Source organism: Peromyscus leucopus, chromosome 22 (genome assembly GCF_004664715.2).
Source record: "Peromyscus leucopus breed LL Stock chromosome 22, UCI_PerLeu_2.1, whole genome shotgun sequence".
NCBI classification, from domain to species: domain Eukaryota; kingdom Metazoa; phylum Chordata; class Mammalia; order Rodentia; family Cricetidae; genus Peromyscus; species Peromyscus leucopus.
The window spans coordinates 36,839,897-36,862,948 of NC_051081.1; the positions used below are offsets into that span (position 1 = coordinate 36,839,897).

Consider the following 23,052-nt stretch of genomic DNA (forward strand, 5'->3'; position numbering starts at 1 on the left):
GCCCAGAAGGTGAGGTCCGCTCGGACGGGAGTGCTGTTCTAACAGCCGCCGCCACCACCACCACCACCACCGGTGTGTTAAAGTGTGTGCTGCCCTCAGTCACCTCGCAGGCATCCAGAGCCAGGCTTCTGGACCTTTTCTGAGTCACTGAAGCTCTAGTCTCTGGGGTCGTGGCCAGCAGGCTGGGTATCAACCTCAAACCCCGGGGGACGGGCTTACGAATGTTTGAGAAGCACTCAGCCTCGGGTCCGAACAGGACTAAAGCTAGCCAGAGCCCCGAATGCTGCATCACTTGCACCCGCCGGCCTCACCGAGCACCAGGGTCACCTGGAGCTGTTTGTTTAAACATCACTGCCTGGGGCGGATTAATCGCGTTGGGGGATTGAGTGACAGCTCGGGTCTTCCGGGTGATTGGAAGGTTCACTGCGGCTGCGGCTCTCACTTTCCAGCCCTGGGGGTAGGAAGACCGGAAAGGACTGAAGGCTTTGATTTAAATGTTCTCTTTCGGATGGAGATGGAGGCCAGCCTATTGTTTTCAGCGGTAGCCAAGCTAGTCTGCTCAGGCTCCTCCCCTCTTCTTTGGACCCTGAAAACTCTGCATGCCTGAATCAGAATGGTGGTCCCTCTGCCTCTTTCGCTGAACTTCCTGGAGGAAGGGGTGGGGGGAGGGTAGCGTACGGGGGTTCCTCTTGACCCACTCTCCCTGCTGAGTGTGATTAACACCTCTTGGCGGCCTCAGGTTTCTCCAAGGTGACAACATCCACCACTTGAGCAAATTTGCCCTGAGTCTTTCAGCCCCTCGGGCTTCCTTTGATCCCATCTACATTGAGCGGATGATGCCCTGGAGTCCCCTAAGACTGGTTAGAGAAGCTAGGCGGCCACTTAGGAGCCTGTCATCACTGTCACACCCCATCCAGTCTCAGACCCCACGCACCTCCTGTTGATTTTTTTTCTGGTGGGGGGAGGGACACGGGGGGGGGGGCCGTGTAGCTCAGCCTCCCCTTGTCCCTGCAGTCTCTTGCCCGGGTCCTTGGACGCAGACCAAAGTGGAACCGCAGACCCAGCAGCCTGGCGACGTCAGGTCACAGTGCCAGGAAAGGAGGCTGGTCTGGGGACTGGCTCCAGAGCTGCACGGGAAAGTAGGCAGAGGTCTGGCCAGGGAGGGGTGGGGAAGACGAAAGCAGGAGCCCACAGGCGAGTGTAGGAATGTCCGAGAGGATCGGGAGTGAGGGAGGCCTCAGGTATGGATGCCTGGGCTAAACCAGGATGTTTCTAGCCTCGGTTAAACGCTGCTAATGAGAATTCCCTCAAGTACAGCAGCCCTAGGCCACTGTTCCTCTCCCAGGAGAGATGTATATGGCTAACGCCGTGCCCCTCACATCTTCCCTCCATCCGCTACCAGGAAGATCGTACCATTGCAGGTGACCTCCAGACCTGCCCGTCCTGCCCTAAAAGCTTAGAGGTTCTGTCTGTTCCTGGTATACATCCCTGGAATCTTCCTGCCTGTGCTGGTTCTGGCAGCCTCTGATTTCCCTCAGCACATGTAGGAAGCATCACTACCACATAATTTACCATCTAATTGCATGCTGTCTTGAATGAGGGCTGTGGTTTATGTGTGGTGGGTCCTGGGCACACAATTAGACTGTGAGTAACAGGCGCATGGCAGCTCATCTCTTCCACCTTCTTGCTCCTCCTCAGGGTCCCTCCCCCTGCCTGGCTATTACAGGTGCCCCAGACTCAACTCCTGGTGTAGGTGTGTTTCAGGCAGGCTCACAGTTGGCTCCAGGAAATGGATCTGGTTAATGGGGGCAGGCTGTGTGGTATTGGGGCCAAATGGCTGTTGTTCTGAGCTGGGGACAAGGTTCTGTGGCTGGGCCCAGGTTTGGGCTGGCTATGTTAGCATCAATCAGGCTGGCACCCATGGTTGCCATGGTGACCCTTTTGCTTTACTTTGGAGGATGGATTTCTCTTTGAGCCTGAATCAGCTGCCTGGGCTGCTACCTTTCTGCACTCTGTGGGAAGCAGGCTTCCCAGCCCCCCCACCCTCTGCTCTCTGCCACAGGGAACAGCTTGTCCATTGCTTTGATTTCAACTCAGGACCTAGTCAGACATTGACCAGAGGAAAAGGCCCAGGAGGTGTGGTGGCCCTCCTGGGACACCTCACACCTCATTGAGGTGAGGGAGTGCCCTTCCTTCCTAGATCACTCCCAACCCCCCCCTTCGAGACAGGGTTTCTCTGTATAGTTTTGGTGCCTGTCCTGGATCTCGCTCTGTAGACCAGGCTGGCCTCAAACTCACAGAGATCCGCCTGGCTCTGCCTCCCGAGTGCTGAGTGCCACCACCGCCTGGTGACCACTTCCTTCTTAGGTGGTGGCTCTGACTCTTCTGGCGGGCTTCTTAAGGACTCAGTTGCTCACATGTAACCCACAGTCTGGGCTTTCTGAGGTCCACACACTTGGCTGATATTAGAATCACACACAGTGGTTTGAAGAGTCCTGGCTCCCATCCATGCCTGCTGATCCACATCAGCAGGGCCTAGACATCTGTATTTTTAAATCTCCCTCCAGGCCTCTTCTGGCAGGGTCACCTGGGAAAGACCCACTGGCCTTCCTGGGCTCCCAGGAGCCTCTGGAGCTGCTGGCTGCCTAGTCGTGTCGGGAAGCCAGTGTTTCCTGGTCCCGGTGGTTAATCTAAGTCTTGACCCCCACCTCATCCTCGGGAGAAGCCAGGAGGGAGAGAATGACAGGAAAGGGGGGATGTTGCTATAACAACCAGCTCCAGGCAGAGGCCTCCCTTCCAGGGGCTGGTACTTTACCCCAGTCCTGGTGGTTGCCATGGAGATGAGGTACTGAGGGACAGGGGGGGATATTTATCCCCGACTTGAACAGTAGTCAGGGGCTGCCAGAAGGCAGACCATCTCTGGGTGGGAGCATTGGACCCCTGTCAACGCTGAGTCCCCCAGCCCAGCCTTTTGCTCTCCCGGTGAATGTCTGACACCTTCTCCTGCTTGGTTGCTCTCTCGGTGGCTGTCTCCTTAGCAACAAGTCCTGCTAACTCCATGCTGTTGGCTCCGAGGCTATTTTTAGCTCCACTGCCAGCAGCCAGGTCCTGGTCATTTACTTGCAGCCTCCATATGGGTTGCAGGGGAAACGGACATTTCCTGGCAGCTTTGGAGAGCCCTAAACCAGGACCCTCCTGGCAGTCATTAGAATGTCTGCTGTGGACAGAATCGGCCTGTAGCCTGGAATTGGGGATGGCGGTAGATGACGGTCCTGAGGCAGTGTTGCATTCTGTTCGGCCAACACTGCATTATTCCTCCATTGTTAGCAAGGTGTTCCGTCCATAGTTTCCACAGGAAGCTGAGGAAGATCCATCCCATGCCTGCCCTCTAGGGAGCTGTAATCTTCCTGGAGATGAGTCCAGTCCTCTTCCTAAGAGGCAAAGCTGATAGTCTGTGAGATTTTTACAGTGGAATGGCTGGGCACAGGAAAGGACTGCGAGATAAAGAACAGTAGAGGGAGATAAGGGTCAGAGCAGCCCTATCTAGAACTTTCTGTGATAATGGGATTTTCTGCACCATGCACCCAAAATAGTAGTTCTTGGACATGTAGAATGTGGCTAAGGTAACGGAGGAACTGCAGTTTAATTTTTACTTCGTTTTGATTAATTTAACTAGCTGCATACAGCTAGCAGCCCAGGGTTAGAGGAACTGTGTCGGTCGAGGGAGGGAACTGGTCAGCTGGCATAGAAGACTAGCCAGGGTTCTGGTGGAGGCTGAAAGGGAAGGACACTGTGGAAAAAAAGAAGAGATTGTGGAGATGTATGCTGTTCTTAGGGAGACTTCCGGAGAGTGTGTGTGTGTGTGGGGCTTGAATGTCATTTGGAGTGTTGTCGGCTTCTGTGGACTGAAGGGCAAGTTCAGAGCCGACATCCATCCTGACCTCATAGCCCTTGTCCTAGGTAAGGTCTCCCTGTCTGGGATCAGTGTAGACAGGTGTATAGAAGAAAAGATGTAGTGATTTCCTCGGTGTGGCTCCTGTCCTGTGTGTGAAGGAGGCAACAACCCCCCCCCTCCCGGGGAGGGGGCATCGCATGCTGCAGGTGCTGAACCCAGGGCCCCGGCTTGTCAAACAGGGGTGGCTCTGACCATTGACCCCCACACAGCCCTGCTCTCTCTCTCCCTCCGCTTGGTGACCTGGCCTGGCGGCCCATCTTATTTCTGTGCCACTGGAGAACCAAGGTCACACGCTTCTCATATTATGTTCCAATGACCCAGGAAAGTGATGCACAGCGGAACATGGGCTTGCCATTCGGGGCACACCACCTGTCCCGGTGTTTTCTGGCAGATTACTGGTATGAGTATCCCTGGAAAAATGTAATTAAAACGAAGTTTGACTGATGACTGCAGCATCAGGGCTGAGAGGCAGATGTCCTTTAAGAGGTGTTTTATCAGCTCCGGTGGCTTTTTGAGTCCCAACTGTCTTGTGTTCAAGACGGAACATGCACTGTGTTGAGGTCACCTTCTCTGCTGGATGGCAGATCCACCCCCCACCCCCCCACCCTCCACCCCCGCCCCCCACTCACCCACCCACCCACAGCCTCTTCCATGTTCTTGACATCCACCACACCTTCTAGGAGCGTACTCTGAAAGCAGTTTCAGGGACATGGCTTGTCTTGCCTCATGCTATTGTAGGTTGACTAGCTTCATCTCGGTCGAAAGACCTCCTCATGGGCACCGCCTAACTTTGGGAAGTCCAAGAGAATCTGCCTTGTGTGTGGGCCAAGAAGAATGGCTCGGTTCCTTTCCGGGGGGCCTGGCCAGCTGCATGGAAAGGTGTCTGTCTGAAGAAGCTGAAGATGTCCACCGGGTAGACCTAAGGTAGTCAGCCACATTATGAGGGAAGGCGAGCCATGAAGACTCTGAAAGCCAGGTGTGCACCCCTGGAGGGAGATGAGTTCAAGGCTAGCCTTGGCTACACACTGAGTTAGAAGCCCAGCATGGTTTGCATCTGAAAAGAGCGGCCAAGCCAGAAAGCAAGAACTTCTTTGGGAGAGGTCTGGGGTGTTTTGTGCCTGGAGAGGGTGCAGCGAGCAAGTCTTTCACAGTCCTCCATGTCTTAAAGGTCAGGGGGCAGCAAGAGGCATCAATTCAGGACTTCCTTCCTTGGGAGAGGGGGTGTGTGCTAGGGAGCAAACCAGGGCTTGAACATGTGGTCTACCATGGAGCTACACCCCGCCCCACACTCTTGGCTTCTCCTCACAGCTTTGGCTGGTCTGAAGAGCTGGCCCGAATATCATGATGGTGTTGAAAGGTGTGCTAGATAGCAGAGGACCTCGAGAGTTTCCTGAGGCAGGAGGGAAATGGCTTCCTCCTTTTTCTCGTAGCGGAAGTTTGTACTCCTAAGGTTTCTGTTGTTTTTTGACACAGAGTCTCACTCTGTGGCCCAGGCTGGCCTCCAACTTGAAGTGATCTTCCAATCTCCCTGCTTCCTAAATGCTGGGGTTAGAAGTGTGCACTACAGGCCTGACCCTGTCCCCATGAGGCTTTCCATGGAGAAAGCTCTTTCAGATGCCCGCTTGCTCTGATGGTGAGCTGGAGGGGTAAGCTGGTCCTTCGTAGTTCATCCCTCCACCTCATTATACCCTTACCTGTTCCAGCTGGTATGTGCTAGCTCGCTAACTAGGAGCCAGGCACCTGGGGAGTTAGTTACCTCATTGTCTTTAGGGTGCAGGTTTTCCAGGGCTACAGAGGGCTGATGTCATCATGCCTGTTTTGCAGATGAGAAAAACAGACTTCTTGGGGTTTCAGTGGCGTGGGTCAAGGTTATGGTAGTGGGATCAGAACTCAAGTCCAGATCTTTGCGCAAGTGTACCAGCCACACAGCAGTCTCCTGCTGAGAGCATTCCCCTTCAGTTCTTTGTTCTGATTCATCTTGCAGACCGAATCCTGGCTAATCTTTGTAAAACACGCATTCACCTTGTTTTTCCAGAACATCTGCCTGCGACAGTGTCTAGCTTCATTCCCATGATCAACCCGGTTCCCACTGTCCAACCTCACCTTTTCCTGTGCCGTTTAGCTTCAGTCAAAATTGAGAGAGAGGGTGGGAGAGAGTCTCCTTCCTTGCCATCTGACTTACCCAGCCTACCTGCTCTCCTCCAATTCCTGTTCGTCTTCTGATCTGCTCTGCCTCATCTATCCCCCACACCCTTCATTTCATGCTGAAGTCTGCCATCTGCTTGGTGGTTTGGGTAGTTATCGACACAGGGGTTTGCTTTCAGTGATTCCCCGCCCCCAGCTCCCCAAGTCTAGTGGAATCTATTAACTTGGGAGCAGGAACAAGTGTCCACCCTGTACCTGATGCTTCAATCCCCTTAATGGGGCTGGCAGTGTTTGTCTTGGGGTGTGGTGCTTTTGCTTAGGAGTGACTTGAAATGGCCTAAACTGCACCTGGTGGTTCCAGGAGATATCGTGTGTGTGTGTGTGTGTGTGTGTGTGTGTGTGTGTGTGTGTGTGTGTGTGGTGTGTGTGCACGCCTGTGTCTCCATCCCATTCTTGTTGAGACAGAGTTTCATAATATCCAGGCTGGTCTTGAACTTGCGTTAGTCAAGGATGACCTTGAACTCCCGATCCTCCTGTCTCCCAAGTGCTAGGATTACAGGCATACTTCACCAACACAGGTTTTAAATAGCTCATTGAGCTGCAGATGTCTTGGCTGGGAATGAAGGCACTGCTTCTTAAGACCCCCGGGACTGGGCCGGGAAGAAGTTTTCAAAGTCTGACTTGTCGGCCATGCTTTTAAAGCACCCAACCCCATTCACCTGTAGCGTGGAACGGAGCGGGTGGGGTCGCTTGTGCCCCACAGCAGTTCTGTGCTGGGGCGCCCCAACAACCTGCGTGCGATCCCTTCTGTCCCCTGGTGTCTACTAGAGTCCCGCTTTCCCTAAACTGCAGTTTCCTGCAACTCCAGGCCTCATCTCTAATCCGTAAACTTGCTCGCGTGCGCGCTCCCTCTCTCTCTCTTTTTTTTTTCCTATGTTCGTGCTTCTGTGAAACTCACTCACTTTCTACAACTTTCTCCCGGCACTCTCAGGCTGTCTGAAGCCAGGGCTCCTGTCCCACGGCGGCTGCTCGGGGGTCCCCCCCCCTCCCTCCGCGGCCGGCACACAGCCCGCCTCCCCTAGGGCCCCCATCCTTTCCCCATAGCCCCCCAATCCCCAGAGTTGGGGAGGGGAGGGGGCAGGGCAGGCCGCCCGCAGGAGCCGGCAGGCGGGGCGGGGCCCTGGGAACGGACCGGCCAGCCTCGCCCCCAGGCCCCCTGCGCCCCTCGGGCCGGGGTGAGGGGCTGGCCCAGCGCCAGCGTAGGAGGCCGGCCCCCTCCCCCGGCCCGCGCGTAGCCAACCAGGAACTCCAGCGGGGCCCACGTGACCTGGAGTTCTAGACAAAGAAAATGTTCCCTCCCTCCCCCCCAGCGCCCCCTCCCCTCCCTCTGGCCCCTCCGCCCCCAGCCCCAGCGCCCCCTGCCCCTCCCCCCGACGGGCAGCTATTTACAGAGCTCCGGGCCGCGGCTCACACCTGAGCCGGACCGCAGAGGGGCTGCACCTGGCCTTATGGGTAGGTTCCTGGACGGAGCCCTGGGGATACTGGGGAGGGGGGGGCGGGGAGGTGGCAGGGCCGGTGGGAGGGTCCCCCGCAGCCCCTCAGTGTTGTTGCAAAGAGTCAAGTCAGCCTGCCTGGCCCACCTGAGCTCCGGGGTTGCTCACTGGGGTCGTCCCACTCACTTTCCGTGTCGAGGAGCTTCAAGGCCCCACTCTTGACTGGTCTCATGTGTCACCCCTGCTCAGGGGACTGGGAGATCGGCCCCCCGGCAGTGGTAACTGCGAGCTGGGAGCGGACGGCCCTGCTGAAAGGCTGGGAAGAGTTGAGTTGGAAGCAGCCTGGGCCGTAGCTGTTGGCAGATGGATGCCTGGCAGGTCTCGATGAGCCTGTGTGTGCCTTCTTGGGGTACCATGTTGGCCTCCAGGCCCTAACTAACTCTAGGACTCTGGAGAGGGACAGTTTCCTCCCAGAATACACCCCCCAATCGTCCTGTATCACTAGGCCAGCATCCAGAAAGAAGTGGTGGGTAATGGCAGAGAGTGGAGCCACCGAGTCCGAGAAGGGTAGCCTGGTGTCTTGTGACACTGGGATAGCCCAAAGCCGCATGGGCTTGGGGGAAGAGGCAGTTAGACCTCTGACCTTTGGAATGGGAGTCGCCGAGGGAGGTGGAGCCGGTACAGCTGCCTGAGGAGGTGGGACCGGACAGGGAAGCTGGAGGCAGTGGAGTCACCAGCAGCTCTCCAGGGCCGGAGGAACTCGAGGCCAAGTGGCTTTCTTGAGCCCTGGGTATTAGGGATTGGTGTTGTGTCCCCTCTTGGACCCTGCCCAGTCTCGGGGCTTGGAGACCAAAGGCTAGAGCCCCTGGTTAACCCTTCCCTTCCCTATTGTCTGCTTTAGGGGGAGTAGGGGTAGTAGTGAACGTGGGAAGAGAGGGTGGCTCTCTCTACCACCCGGCTCACTATTCTAATGAGCCCCTCCCCCACCGGCCACGCCGCCCCCTCTTCCCCTTTCCTTCCCTCTGGCCTCCTGCTGCTAACCCCCTCTGCTGTGCGGGTCCTGGGGGGAGGCCCCCTTCCTCCTGTACCAGCCCAAGCTGTGCCGGGCACATGTCCTGGGCTGGCGGATCATCGCGGGGTGCTCAGCAGCTATGGGTATCTGACTAACTAACCGGGGGAAGTTGTGGGGCAAGACGGATTTTTCACGAAGTGTGGTGAAGGGGGGTGAGGAGAAAGACAAAGGCGTGATGGGGGAATGAATGGTTGGGGTGGTGGCAGGCACGACTGCTCCCTTAGAGACCTGGCAGCCTGGGGAGGAGCCTTCGCCTACCAGCTCTTCCTTGCTGTGGGAAATGGTCCACGACCTCTCCCCTCCCTCGGCAAGCTGCATGCATGCCTCATGCGGGCTGAGGAGCCTCACCAGGCCTGCCCACCTGGTCTTTGGATCATTGGAGGCAGCCGCCACCCAAGCTGGGTCTTGTCATGACTGTCAGAAGTTCTAGAAGGCGTGGTGGGAAGAGAGAGGCAACATCCGGGCAGGTGTGTGTGTGTGTGTGTAACTTTTGCAGATAGTGATTCCAGAAGAGGAGAGGTGGCTTCCAAGAGAAGGGAAGACTCACCCAGAGGGGAGGTGATCGCTAATTAATTGGTAGAAGGAGGGGAAAAGCAGCCCTGGCCAGGTGAGGCTGAGGCTGGGGAAAGTAAATAATTGCCCAGCAGTCTTTCCTCCCCAGCCTGGAGCTGGTTTCTCCCAGCCGTTATCATTCCGCTTGGGGTTTGTTGAACCAAAGGCAAGCACTCAAAATCACCCCCCCGCTCTGTGTTTCAGGGTTCACCGGAAGAAAAGGGGTTGGGTTGTTGCCCTGAGGCAAAAACATGGAGATTGGAATAAAATAACGCTCGATGGCTCACCTTCAAGGTGACCCTGTGAGCAGCTTTGCGTGCACGTGGTGCGTTGACAGCCTTTGGGAGCATCCTTGGAGTCTTTTGACGTATACCCGTTTCAGGCGGTCATCAGGTCAAGAAAAGTGACCAGAAAACCTTGAAGGCTGAAGGTTTAGGTTGGAACAACCCACAGGGAAAGACTGGGCCAGTCAGCTGCTGCTGGGTTTCCATGCCAACAGAGGGTACCTGGGCACTCAAGCTCCCAGCTGGCCTTTTTTTTTTAAAGAGAGATTTCAAGGTAGCCCAGGCTGGCCTCCCAAGGAGCCGCTGTACTGCTTGTGCTCAGATTATAGGTGTGCACGCTGCACCTGGCTCCCAAGTTTTCCGATCTTTGAAAAAAAAATAACACTGACTTGATTGTGCTTCCTCCTCCCGCCCACATGGCGTGAATGTGGAGACGACAGGGACAGCTTGCTGGATCTGGTTCTCCTACCAAGTGAGTCCTGAGGCGCAAGTTCAAGTCAGTAAGCAGCGCCTTCACCTGCTTAGCCAGCCACCCCCCCCCCTTTTTTTTTTAATCTTAATAGTGGCTTAGCTGTCATAGCTCCAGGTTCTTGGGGAAAGCTATGTAGAAAACGGTGTGGGGGGAGGGGGCTTTGGTAGAGCATGTGCAGAGCTGTGCACAAGGCTCCAGGTTCAGTTCTCAGCCTCGATTTAAAACAGGTTGGGCCCTGGCATGCCAGCGCACACCAGTGCACGCCTTTGATCCCAGCATTGGGAAGCAGAGGCAGGCGGCTCTCTGAGTTCCGGTGAGGCCAGCCTGGTCTACAGAGTGAGTTCAGCCACGGCTACACAGATGAACTCTGTCTCAACAACAAAATAAACAAAAAAGCAGAGGAAAGTCATGGTCCCTCTCCCTACTCTCTCTGTTCCCAGCTGATAAGGTGAAAATAGGTACAGATCCTTGAATTTTGTGGATGCGTGCTCTAGATTTACTGGTGGAGGTGAGCTGGAAGGTCCCGAGAACTTGGTATCAAGCCTACCTTCATAGGAATCTTTGGGCAGTAGTGTTTTGTTTTGTTTTTGTTGTGAGACAAGGTCTGTCTAATAGGTGTGACTCTGGCCATCCTGGAGCTCGCTGTGTAGACCAGGCTGGCTTCAGACTCTCAAAAGATCCACCTGCCTCTGCCTCCTGAGTATTGAAGTATCCTCCCTGGGATTGAAGGTGTGTACCAGCGTGCCTGGCTCTGAGGAGGTCTTGAGAAGGAATTGGGCTCGAGGTGTCCCTTAGTGTCGAAAGTGTGATAGACAGAGAGGATGCGGACTGTTCAGTTAGAGGTTCAGTGAGGGTGGCTGGTCTGTTGGCCATGTGGCAGAGACGGGTCCTTATGGGTGTGCTCACCAAATAACCGAATGAGCACACCTGTGGATGGTCAAGTGCACCTGTAACAGCACACAGTATGCTGGCTGGGTGATGAGTGAACTTTAGTGTCCTCTGCATGGGGACAGGCGTTTATAGAGCTTCCTGTTACAGTGCCGGAGGAGAAACATGGGGTTGTAACTCTTTAATAGAGGCGTCGCACAGTTGTGGTCTGGAAACTAGGTGGGAAGGATTTGGTTGCCAAAAAGAGGAACGTGGAAAGCTGACTTCTCAGTTGGGAAGATCCCTGCCTGAACAGTGATGCGCAATTAATATTCGAGACGCTGGCCCTTGTGGTGTGAGCCTGGGACCCTAGCATTTTAAGAGGGAGAGGCAGGGGGATCAAGAGTTCAGGATCATCGTAAGCTACAAGCATGTTTGAAGCTAGCCTGGGCTACGTGAGATCCTGTGTCAAAAAAGGCGAGAGGGTAGACGCGTGGCGAAGAGGGGGGTCTCCTGGAGGCAGGAGGGGAGAGTTGTGTAGACCTTCCAACTTGAGCCGTTCATCTTGCCATGGGGAGCCGCTTGGGCTGACGAGAGAAAAGCTGCTCTCTCCAGACCCCCCCCCCCATGGGTTGAAGAGGCTCCGTGTGTCACGTGGCCTTGCTCATTCCTGGAGGGGTCACGGTGACTTCCTGTCCCCATTTCCCCAGGCTGAGAAGAAAGCCAAGGTCATTGCAGTAATGAATGCGGTGGAAGAAAACCAGGCCTCTGGAGAGCCTCAGAAGGTAGAGGAGGCTAGCCCTCCCGCTGTGCAGCAGCCCACCGACCCTGCGTCCCCTACTGTGGCCACCACCCCTGAGCCAGTGGGGGCTGATGCTGGGGACAAGAATGCCACCAAAGCAGCCGACGATGAGCCCGAGTATGAGGTGAGCCGGTTGCTTCTCTGGTAGCCTTGGCTAGCTCTCTCCTGGGGTCTGTCACTACCAGCTCCTCCCTCCCTCTCTCCTGCTGCATTCTCCTGGGGGCTTTCTCCTTCCCACATGTCCAGGGCTGGGGTTGTGCTCTGGGAGGTTTCGGGGTGGCTGTAGTTTTGGTGCCTGTCCTGGATCTCGCTCTGTAGCCCAGGCTGGCCTCGAACTCACAGAGATCCGCCTGGCTCTGCCTCCCGAGTGCTGGGATAAGAGGCGTGCGCCACCGCCGCCGCCTGGCGTGACTACTGTTTATATGACTTTTGCTCCTTGGGGCTCCAGGACGGCCGTGGCTTTGGCATTGGAGAGCTGGTGTGGGGGAAGCTCCGGGGCTTCTCCTGGTGGCCAGGCCGGATCGTGTCTTGGTGGATGACAGGCCGGAGCCGGGCCGCTGAAGGCACTCGCTGGGTCATGTGGTTCGGAGATGGCAAGTTCTCGGTGGTGAGTTGGACTTGGTGGTCAGGAGGTGGAGGGGGAGAATAAGGGGTCTTGGTCCGGTGGCCTAGATTCTGCTAGGTGGTCTAGAATAAGGGCATTAAAAATACTCTCTGTTTGCCCACCTATGTGGGGTCAGTGGAAGAAGCTGTGGTTATCATTGAGCTGAGTAGAAAGACTGCTGGCCCGTCAGCTGCCAGGGCCCCTTCAGATATTTTTCCCACTCACGATCTGGGCTCCTCTCTTACTGTTTGTCATTTTTGTCAATGCCTCTGGTTCCCCAAGGGCCCCCAGACTCTTGGTTTTTCGAGACAGGGTTTCTCTGTGTGGTTTTGGTGCCTGTCCTGGATCTCGCACTGTAGACCAGGCTGGCCTCGAACTCACAGAGATCCACCTGGCTCTGCCTCCTGAGTGCTGGGATTAAAGGCGTGCGCCACCACCGCCGCCCAGCAAGCCCCCAGACTCTTAATGTTCCTCATGCGTAACAGCTACAAGGCACGTGGCTTAGCCGTGTAGGGAACACCTGGGTGTGGTTCACCTCCTGAAACCGGAGAATCACAAGTTCAAGACCAACCACCTGACTGACTTACATAGTGAGCGCCAGGCCACTGCAGGCTGTCGAGTTGAGACCACGCCCCCACGGGCGGAACAAACTGAGGGTGGCTTGGTCCCTAGGTGTGCGTCGAGAAGCTCATGCCCCTGAGCTCCTTCTGCAGCGCCTTCCACCAGGCCACCTACAACAAGCAGCCCATGTACCGCAAAGCCATCTACGAAGTCCTCCAGGTGAGCGCGTCCCCGGCAGCTCCGGGGGAAGTTGGAGCTGGCGGGGCTGCCAGGAATGCCTGGAAGTTGGAGCCCGGTCAGCCCGGACTTGAGGCCCTGGGGTGGTGGTGGTGACCTTCGCTCTCCTCCCCGGCCGTTCTCCTGCCTGCTGCCTGCCTGCCCGTCTGTCTTGGCTGCTCGGACGAGTTGGGCGTCTTCCCCTGTCATCTCATCGGTCCCCGCCCTCGTCCCCTTCCTTCCAGGTGGCCAGCAGCCGTGCTGGGAAGCTGTTTCCAGCCTGCCACGACAGTGACGAAAGCGACACCGGGAAGGCGGTGGAGGTGCAGAACAAGCAGATGATCGAATGGGCCCTCGGGGGCTTCCAGCCCTCGGGTCCCAAGGGCCTGGAGCCACCGGAAGGTAAATGTGGCCAATGGGGGCTGGTCCATCCAGTGCGGCTTGGACTGGGAAAAGCCGCACTTGGGGACGCTGCAGAGGCCCCCCACAGTGGGGCAGATAGAAATGGGCCTCCCAGGCTTCTGTCACCCCACGGGCCTGCTGCTCTGCAATTCCAAAGTAGCCTGTCATCCATTGGCACCCCAGAAACTGGGAGGCGGGGAGCAGCTGGGCCGTGGGGGTGCCCCACGGTGGGCACTACGCTAGGGATCGGCCTGTAACCCGGTGTGGTCCGCCTGCCTTCTTGGTGCAGAGGAGAAGAATCCATACAAGGAGGTCTACACGGACATGTGGGTTGAGCCCGAGGCGGCTGCCTATGCCCCACCCCCACCAGCCAAGAAACCCAGAAAGAGCACAGCAGAAAAGCCTAAGGTCAAGGAGATCATCGACGAGCGCACAAGAGGTAGGAGCCGGGCCCTGGAGAGGAGAGGATCGGGAGCCCTGAGGGGGGCAGAAGGCATCTTATCTGGGTGCCTGTCCTGAGCCGTCTGGACAGCCTCCTCATGTGGGCTTTTCATCCTCGGCAGAGCGGCTGGTGTATGAGGTGCGGCAGAAGTGTCGGAACATCGAGGGTGAGTGTTGCCTGGGAGGTGGCTGGGCTTGCCCCTCACGCAGCCCAGAGGGTGGCCGTAGCTGTGGAGGGGCGTGGGTTCTTAGGAAGGCTGGGGTAACATGGGCCCAGGGGCCTAGCTGCACACACCCCATCACAGTTGGGTGCTCCTATTCCTTTAGGGTATGGGAACACCCCCATGATTTCAGAGAAGGTGGTCCTTGTGGCCGCAGTGGAACTTGACCGAAGTTGACCTTGCCATTTTTTTTTTTTTTTTTTTTTTGTTGTCGTTGTTTTTCAAGAAACAGGGTTTCTCTGTGTGGTTTTGGAGCCTGTCCTGGATCTCGCTCTGGAGACCAGGCTGGCCTCGAACTCACAGAGATCCGCCTGCCTCTGCCTCCCGAGTGCTGGGATTGAAGGCGCGCGCCACCACCGCCGCCCGGCCGACCTTGCCATTTTCAATCTTCACTTTCTCAAAGCCAGTATCCACCTTCCCTGGTCCTGTGGTAATGATCTGACCACAGGATCTTGGGTCTAGAAACATTAGGAATTGGACTGGGGGACTGCCCGAGGAATCCCTCCGGGGCAGCTTGAACCCGGACCCTGTTCTCGTGAATGTTTTTATTGTCCCCATGTCACCCTATTCCTGGGCGGTGCTATAGCTGAAAGAGATGAGTGGGCGTCTGAGATTAACGTCTGCCTTTACACAGAACTGTGTGGGAGGTCTGTGAACAAGCACACATGCATGTGTGTACGCGTGTGTGTGTGTGGAGGGCATAGACCGACGTCAGGTGTCTTCCTCGGTTGCTCTCCACTTTATTGCATGGGACAGGGTGTCTCACTAAACCTGGAGCTCATACATTTCACCTAAGCTGGATGGCCAGTGAACCCTCTCCCCCCCCCCCCAAGAATCTAGCCATCTCCCGCCCTCCCCAGCACTGGGATCCCACGGCCATGCCTGGCTTTTTTCTTCTTTTTTTAGCTTGGAACACTTTGTATGTGCATACAATGTATCTTGATGATGTTTACCCCCCACCTCCCCCCAACTCCCACTGGGGTCTGGCTACAACATGGTCCTTTCTTCATGCCCAGCTTTTCATGTGGGTGCTGGGAATCTGAACTTGGACCCTCATGCTTCCTTGAACTACCTGTCTCCGCAGACCTTTGCTGGTTTTTGCTTTGTCTTGGGACAGAATCGCCTGTCGCTCAGGCTTGCCTTGAACCCACTTTGTCGTCCGGGCTGGTCTTTGATTTTTCTCAGCCTCTCAAGCGCTGAGACTATGGACGTGAGCTACCAGTGTTGACTGATGTTCTGACAGACACTTGGGTGGATGTTGTCTTCCCTGGGCTCTAGCCCCAGGTGGACAGGAACTCCAGGGGATGGATGCTCATGGCATCTTGTTCTCTTACAGACATTTGTATCTCATGTGGAAGCCTCAACGTCACCCTGGAGCACCCACTCTTCACTGGTGGAATGTGCCAGAACTGTAAGGTAGGGAACACAACCCACCTCAAGAGGTGACCTCTTCACTGTTACTTGGTGTTGGGAACCAACAACCAACCAGATGTGGTGTGGACCCTTGAGTGCACTCCAAAGATTGAGGAGTCATGAAAGATCCTTGCATGCTGGCATCTTGGACCTGCATGGGCAGGAATGGGACTTAGCAATGGGTGAAGGGTGGGGGGCAGGGGCAGGGGCCGGGGGGCTGACTGATAGGTGGGTTGCCACTCCCTCGGGAGCGAGCCCCTGTAGAAGGCAATCGGACAGGACTGTTGGTGGGCAGATCCCAGCCTCGCCTGTCCGGTTCAGGGCCTATGTACACTCGGCTGTGCCCGGCCCCTCACTGGTGCTTCTGACCCTCCCCGCGTTCTCCCTAGAACTGCTTCTTGGAGTGCGCCTACCAGTATGACGATGATGGGTACCAATCATACTGCACCATCTGCTGTGGGGGGCGTGAAGTGCTCATGTGTGGGAACAATAACTGCTGCAGGTGAGGCCCCTGGCCCCTCCCCGCAGAGGTCCTTCCTGGGTCCTCACTGCCCACCGGTCACGACTGTCCCCCCAGCCAGCGCTTCAGACTGGGTCCGAGACTCCGCCCTCTTCCCTGGGCTGTCTTCCAGGTGCTTTTGTGTCGAGTGTGTGGATCTCCTGGTGGGGCCAGGAGCTGCCCAAGCGGCCATCAAGGAAGACCCCTGGAACTGCTATATGTGTGGGCACAAGGGCACCTATGGACTGCTGCGGAGACGGGAAGACTGGCCTTCCAGGCTCCAGATGTTCTTTGCCAATAACCATGACCAGGAATTTGTAAGTGCCGGGCCCTGGCTGTGGTCTCCCACTGGTCCTCCGTGAGGGCGCTTGGGTGGGCTGTGGGGTCTGGGCGGGCAGCAGAAGGGGAGTGAGGTGTGTGTGTGTGAGTTGTGCAGATCTATCTGGAAGGCCTGTAGTTCTCAGCTGGGGGGATCAGCATCACAGGATGGGGAGCTGGGACAGTCCCAGGCATGGACCTGACCAGTGGTGTTCACTACTTAGGATCCCCCAAAGGTTTACCCACCTGTTCCGGCTGAGAAGAGGAAGCCTATCCGGGTGCTATCTCTCTTTGATGGAATTGCTACAGGTGAGTGGCATGGGTTCTGAGGAACTGGCCTGCTTTTCTCTGGAGAGTAGAGTAGTTTGTTTTTGTGTAGCTGATAAAACTAAGTGACTTAAGTACGATAGTGCACACATCATTTCAGTACTTGGACAGAGGCAAGGGGATCAGGATTTAATTCACCCTAGGCTGCACAGCTAGTTCAAGGCCACCTTGGGTTATGTCTCAACAATAAAACAGTAGCAGAATGATTATTGCTTGTTAGAGCTGGGCATGATGTGCACACCTTTAATCTCAGCACTCAGGAGGCAGAGGCAAGTAGAGCTGAGTTCGAGGCCAGCCTGGTCTACAGAGCGAGTTCTATCCAGCCAGCTGAGGATACATAGTGAGGCCTTGTCTAAAAAACTTAAACAATCACTCGGGCTGGAGAGACGGCTCAGCGGTTAAGAGCACTGGCTGTTCTTCCAGAGGTCCCGAGTTCAGTTCCCAGTAACCACATGGTGGCTCACGACCATCTACAGTGAGATCTGGTGCCCTCTTCTGGCCTGCAGATGTACATGCAGATAGAACACCATATACATAAAATAAATAAATCTTTAAAAAAAATAAAGTAATGAATCACGTTCCACCTAAGAAGCTCGCCGCGGAGACCTGGTGGGACTGTAGAAATGGTGCCACTGTCTGTCAATTTTTGTGTCTCCTCCCTGGATGCGTTACTGCTTTCCTGCATCAATAGGCAGCCCTCTGGGGGGCGGGGGAGCTGGTTAAGAGAAAGAGCAATGAAGGGACCCTGACATGGGCAATCCAAGATTGGGAACATAAAGTGAGGCCGAGAGATGCCAAGTGCTTGAACGCCTGGCCATGGAGAATGGTTCCGGAGGACTGCTGGGGAGCTGGGCCAGTGTCGTTCTCGGCTGGGAGGGTTCAACACAGGATGGCGATCTGGGACAGTCCCGGGCATGGACCTGACCAACGGTGTTCACTACTTAGGACCCCCTTTCTTAGAGCAGGTGTGGTTCTCTTGTGTCACGTGACGGCATAGAATTTCAACAGGAAGTAATAGGTAGTCAGTCAGGACCACAGTGTGGGCATGGGAACTATGAGAAGGCCACCAAAGGAGCGGCTGTTCTCTGTGGATCTGAAAGCATCTGCTGTCTTGGTTAGTCTTGCCTGGCTTTGGCCACCTTCCACATAGGCAGAACTGATGCACAGCCATATTGCTTGTCTTGTGCCGAACTGCTTTGATTGGGAAGAGATACCAGAGAGCTTCGTGCACGTGGGCAAGGGGAACCTTGGGGCCTACAGGTGACCCCCTTAAGACCCAAGTGTCAGGTTGAGGGCTCTGGGTGATAGCGCTTGCTCTCCGCTGGCTGGCACAGGGCTCCTGGTGCTAAAGGACCTGGGCATCCAAGTGGACCGCTACATCGCTTCAGAGGTGTGTGAGGACTCCATCACTGTGGGCATGGTGCGGCACCAAGGAAAGATCATGTACGTCGGGGACGTCCGCAGCGTCACACAGAAGCATGTATGTCCGTTCTCGGGGATGCCCGGTTTTCCCCCAGTGCCGCAGCGGGGGGGGGGGGGGGGGGTGTGCTGCCACCCTCTCCTGTCATTCTGTCCCTGTTTCCTTCCCGCCCTCTCCTCCAGCCTTCCTTCCTTGTTTTCCAATTCACTTCCATGGCTTGTGAAGGGGGGTGGGGGTGGGGATGAGCAGATTGGAAATGGGAAGTTGGGAGCCGGAGGTAGAATTGTAGGACTCTTGTCCAGAGGAGGGCCTGCAGCCCTGGTTCAGTCCCCAGCCTGTGTGAAATGGGGTGCTTGCTGTCCGGGGCTCCAGCTGTTCTCTGGTGGTTTCGGGGCTCTTTGTGGTAATGTGTTCTGGATGGGAAAAAAAAAGGTCTCTGTCATCTAGGTGTTTCTGGCAAATTCTTTTCCTGGTCTCCATTTCAGGGGGTTAAGGGAAGGCTGGTAGTCTTCCCCTTAGAGCCTGTGTATAGATCCATCTCTGCAATCTCATGTTCACATGACAACCAGCAATTCCTCCCCACCTTGGGGAAGGCTATCTTTTTTTTTTTTTTTGCTTGGCCTCTCCTGGGCTCCTTGATGGGTCTGTTTGCTCACCAAGAAGACAAGCCTCAGTGACTGTTGTTAGACTCACAGAACTTTCCGCGAGCGGACCCATCACGTGACCTTTGTCCTCCCAGATCCAGGAGTGGGGCCCATTCGATCTGGTGATTGGGGGCAGTCCCTGCAATGACCTCTCCATCGTCAACCCTGCCCGGAAGGGACTTTACGGTAGGTGCCCATTTTGCTCCCTCTGCTTCCTGAGCTGGTCCTTCTTCACCTGGGTCTTAGGTGTTGTCCTCTTTGGACATGTCTGCCCTGGCAGCTCCTCCAGTGACTCTTTTCCCTCACCCTCCCCGGGCCCGGGCCTCCCCCCTGTCTGGTGCACACAGCCCCAGCTGATGACTTTCTCTCTCTTCCGACCTCTCAGAGGGTACCGGCCGGCTCTTCTTTGAGTTCTACCGCCTCCTCCATGATGCGCGGCCCAAGGAGGGAGATGACCGCCCCTTCTTCTGGCTCTTTGAGAACGTGGTGGCCATGGGCGTGAGCGACAAGAGGGACATCTCACGATTTCTTGAGGTACAGCCAGCCAGCAACTCGGGTTTGGCCAGCTCACTCACGGCTTCCACCATGGAGTGCCGCTCCATCCCTGTCTTGTCTGCATCGCGGGGCTGGGGGCTGGGGGCTTTGGTTTGCAAGGCGCAGCTTGGGAAAGACTCCCATGGACCCCCTAGAAAGAAAGAGTGTGCTCGCTTAACGCCCAGAGGCGGCATGATGGTAGGTCAAAAGAGCAGGCTGAGGCCAAACTCCTAAGACTTGGGGTTTGGAGAGAACTCAGATTCGTTTTTGTGTGTGTGTGTGTGTGTGTGTGTGTGTGTGTGTGTGTGTGTGTGTGTTTTGTCTCTGACCAGAGTGGCCTGTGCTTACTCCCTTGCACCCCCATGGATGCTTCATGACACCTGAGATGAAATCATGGCTCTCTCTGCTTTTATTTCCTGTGATGTGAGCCCCAGTTCAGCACTGAGCCAAGTATCAGCCTTACACACAGGCCATTGCTGCTGCCCAAGGCATTCTTGGGGTGGGCCGTCAGCCTCTGCTCCCATGATCTCTAACTAGCTCAGTAATACCTCGGGCGTAGTAAGCACCCAGGCATGTCAGAGCTTGCTCTCCTGAGCCTCTTGAGTGGTCTGATGTAGCCACCGGCCTTGTGGCTGTTCTAAGAAGAATGAGCCTCATGTTAATCACAGGGAGACACCCATAGTACACAGTGGCTACTGGAATAATAATCGTTCCTGTCGTTACAGAAAGTTCAGTTGGTCTGTCTGGAATGTTCTAGCAAGCACACGTGGGATGATGTATTTAGGTTTGCTTCTGACTTTTTTGTTGGTCCTTCAGGTCATCCCAGAAAGAAGTGCCTCAGAGGCATTGAGGCTCTCAGCCACCCCAGTCACCCAGCAGCAGGATTTTAGTGACTATTCCTTCTTTGCTCATCATGAAACCGTCTCCTGTTTTACAGTCCAACCCCGTGATGATTGACGCCAAAGAAGTGTCTGCTGCACACAGGGCCCGTTACTTCTGGGGTAACCTTCCTGGCATGAACAGGTTGGTGAGCGCTCTCGGCATGGGGGAGAGGAGAGGAGTCGCTGTGGGCAGGAAGCCCAAGGAGGGGGGAGGGACGCCGAGGGTCCGGCCTAGACCGCCTTTGCTGAGCGGCTGCTGCTCTGTGTGCGTGTTCGCGTGAGTATGTGTGCGTGTGTGTTTAAATCCTTCCTTTCTTTTTTTTTTTTTTTGTTCCGGAGCTGAGGACCAAAACCCAGGGCCTTGCGCTTGCTAGGCAAGCACTCTACCACTGAGCTAAATCCCCAACCCCTCAAAAAAAAAAAATACTTTTTGAGAAAGTGGATATTGCAGATTAAACCTGGCCTTTGTTGCACACAGTAGGCAAATGTTTTCACACTGAGCTACAACCCCAGCCCTGGTGTCTGGGACCGGGTGTCCCTCTGTAGTCTGGTTGGGCCTCGAACTCAGGGAATCCTTGCTTCTTTCCCCTCTTGAGTGTTGGGCGATAGACTGTGTTACTGCACTCAGCTAACTCTTAACCTAGGAAGGGCCTTCACTTCCCTGGGCTGCGCCTGAGATAACGCAGCAGCATAGAATTTTAAAGTGTGCCTTTAAGGCTTATTATTCCAGCCGGCTCCAGCCACCATACCCACCCATGAAATCAATTGCCACAGATCAAGGTACAGGTTGATTTGTAGCAAGGCACTCAAAGCTCAGTGTAATGGATTTTAAAAATGTACTTTTCCGCCGGGCGGTGGTGGCGCACGCCTTTAATCCCAGCACTCGGGAGGCAGAGGCAGGTGGATCTCTGTGAGTTCGAGGCCAGCCTGGTCTCCAAAGCGAGTTCCAGGAAAGGCGCAAAGCTACATAGAGAAACCCTGTCCCGAAAAACCAAAATAAATAAATAAATAAATAAATAAATAAATAAATAAATAAATAAATAAAAATGTACTTTCCCCCTAGGTAGGCATTAACTGCCTAGTGTGAGCTTTGAAACTCCTTTAAAATTTGCCCTTAAGGATTAAGGCTTGTTTGGTTGCTTGTGGGTAGGCGTGTATACAGAGGGTTATGGTGTGTGTGTCTTTTTGGGGTAGAGGGTTTTAGAGCTTCCCTTGAGTCCTGTGGCTGCTGGGGGTTGGCACCTGGAAGGGCCTTTCTTGCTCTGTGCTGCCATGGTGCCTCTTGCTTCCTAGGCCATTGGCATCCACTGTGAATGATAAGCTGGAGCTGCAGGAGTGTCTGGAACACGGCAGAATAGCCAAGGTCAGCCTCAGCACCCAGGACAAGGGTGGGGTGGTAGTTGACGTCAGGATAAGGTAATGCATGGCAGAGCTGTGCGCCATTTGCCCTCTTGGGATGTGCCGGGGGGATGGGCCAAGCCTGCTGACCCTTAACCAACCCCTCCTGCCACTGAAGGGTCTTTAACAGGGTTCTGGGGGGTGCTTGTGTTAGTATTTGTTAGTATAGGTACATGGACATTTTGCCTGCATATTCTCGGCGCCACCACATGTATGCTCATAAAGGCCAGGAAAGGGTGTCGAATGCCCTGGGACCAGAGTTAAAATCCAGTTGTGAGCCTCCCTGTGGGTGCTGGGAATTGGACCTAGGCCCTCTGGCAAAGGAGCCCATGCTCTTAACCTCTGAGCCATCTTCCAGTCTCCGAGCTTTTTAAGTCGGGTGTCTTCCTTACTTCCTAGATCAGTCCCTGTGAGGTTTGGCTTCGGCTGGGTCTACCCCCTTCTGACTCAGAAGGTGCAACTTTTCCATACCCCCCCCCCCACACCCCTTCTTTTTTTTGAATGCTGACTAGGACTCAAGTATGCTTTTTCTGATTCTTTGGGTTTCCTTACTCTGTCTCTAAAGCCTCCCTCCTCGACACGGGGCTGCTTGTCCGCCATGTGTCTGATCTACATGCCAGCTTAAACAGCATGGCATTTTCTCCTTCTCTCCTCCAGGCAGCTGCTGAACATTTCCAGCTTGCCTTTTCTGGAGTTTTTTTCTTTTAAGCGCTAATAAAATTGTTCTTCACTTCAAAAGAAAAGAACAGTTTTTGTTTTGTCCATGTTTTGCCGGGACCTAAGAGGCTGCCGCATGGAGAGCAGCCTCTTCTAATGTAATTTCTCTCTGGAGAACTCTCACGCGAGTGCCTCAGATGTTAGGCTCTGCCCGTACAGTCTGGCGTTCGGGGCTGCAGGTCCCCACAGCGCGCCTTCGAGCTGCTGACTCGTTGGCATCCTCCTGCCTGCCTGCAAGTTGCCCACCCCTGAGAGAGCCAGGGCTTCGGAAGACTGGAGGAGTGAGGTCACCATAGCTGCTGCCTCCCAAGCCTGATTAGAGCGAGAATGCCCACGTGACCTCAGAATGGGAAGGGAAACAAACAGGGACCAGGAAGGAAGGAGGCTTACACTCAGTGACCTGAACGGGCTGGACCAGCCAGCCAGTTATCCGCAAGTGATGCCTGCTCATTCCTCTTCCTCTTCGTCTTCTAGTTCAGCAAAGTGAGGACCATTACCACCAGGTCAAACTCTATAAAGCAGGGCAAAGACCAGCATTTCCCCGTCTTCATGAATGAGAAGGAAGACATCCTCTGGTGCACTGAAATGGAAAGGTAGCTGTGTTGGGGTGCTGGTGTCCGGCTAGGGCTGGGTTTGAAGAAAGGCTCTGCCTTGGCTGCCACGTCCTCGTTTCCCCCAGATTCCTTGTAAGTGAATTTTAACAAACATTGCCTAGCAGGCCAGGCTCCTGGGGAGGACCTGCACATTCCATGGCTGGTCCCTGTTCAGAGGGGTGTTGGAATCACACAAAGAGCCCACTGGAACCCCAAAACAC

The 23,052-nt window shown here is 55.2% G+C and overlaps 1 protein-coding gene across 5 annotated transcripts in view; it reads left to right on the top strand.

Moving 5' to 3' along the window:
- The window catches only part of Dnmt3a (DNA methyltransferase 3 alpha), a 111,821-nt gene that overhangs the window by 82,093 nt on the left and 6,676 nt on the right, over positions 1-23,052 (top strand). For 4 of the 5 annotated variants that reach the window (XM_028875156.2, XM_028875160.2, XM_028875144.2 and 1 more), the window contains exons 7-22: positions 11,551-11,766; positions 12,091-12,249; positions 12,919-13,026; positions 13,269-13,425; positions 13,715-13,864; positions 13,989-14,033; positions 15,424-15,503; positions 15,890-16,002; positions 16,133-16,316; positions 16,542-16,626; positions 17,979-18,124; positions 18,804-18,894; positions 19,094-19,242; positions 20,180-20,265; positions 21,417-21,486; positions 22,713-22,831. In XM_028875156.2, the coding sequence (XP_028730989.1) occupies positions 11,551-11,766; positions 12,091-12,249; positions 12,919-13,026; positions 13,269-13,425; positions 13,715-13,864; positions 13,989-14,033; positions 15,424-15,503; positions 15,890-16,002; positions 16,133-16,316; positions 16,542-16,626; positions 17,979-18,124; positions 18,804-18,894; positions 19,094-19,242; positions 20,180-20,265; positions 21,417-21,486; positions 22,713-22,831 (1,958 nt within the window). Of the gene's footprint in view, positions 1-7,532; positions 7,613-11,550; positions 11,767-12,090; positions 12,250-12,918; positions 13,027-13,268; positions 13,426-13,714; positions 13,865-13,988; positions 14,034-15,423; positions 15,504-15,889; positions 16,003-16,132; positions 16,317-16,541; positions 16,627-17,978; positions 18,125-18,803; positions 18,895-19,093; positions 19,243-20,179; positions 20,266-21,416; positions 21,487-22,712; positions 22,832-23,052 lie in introns of those variants that run through there. The other variant, XM_037198113.1, reaches the window with a different exon arrangement.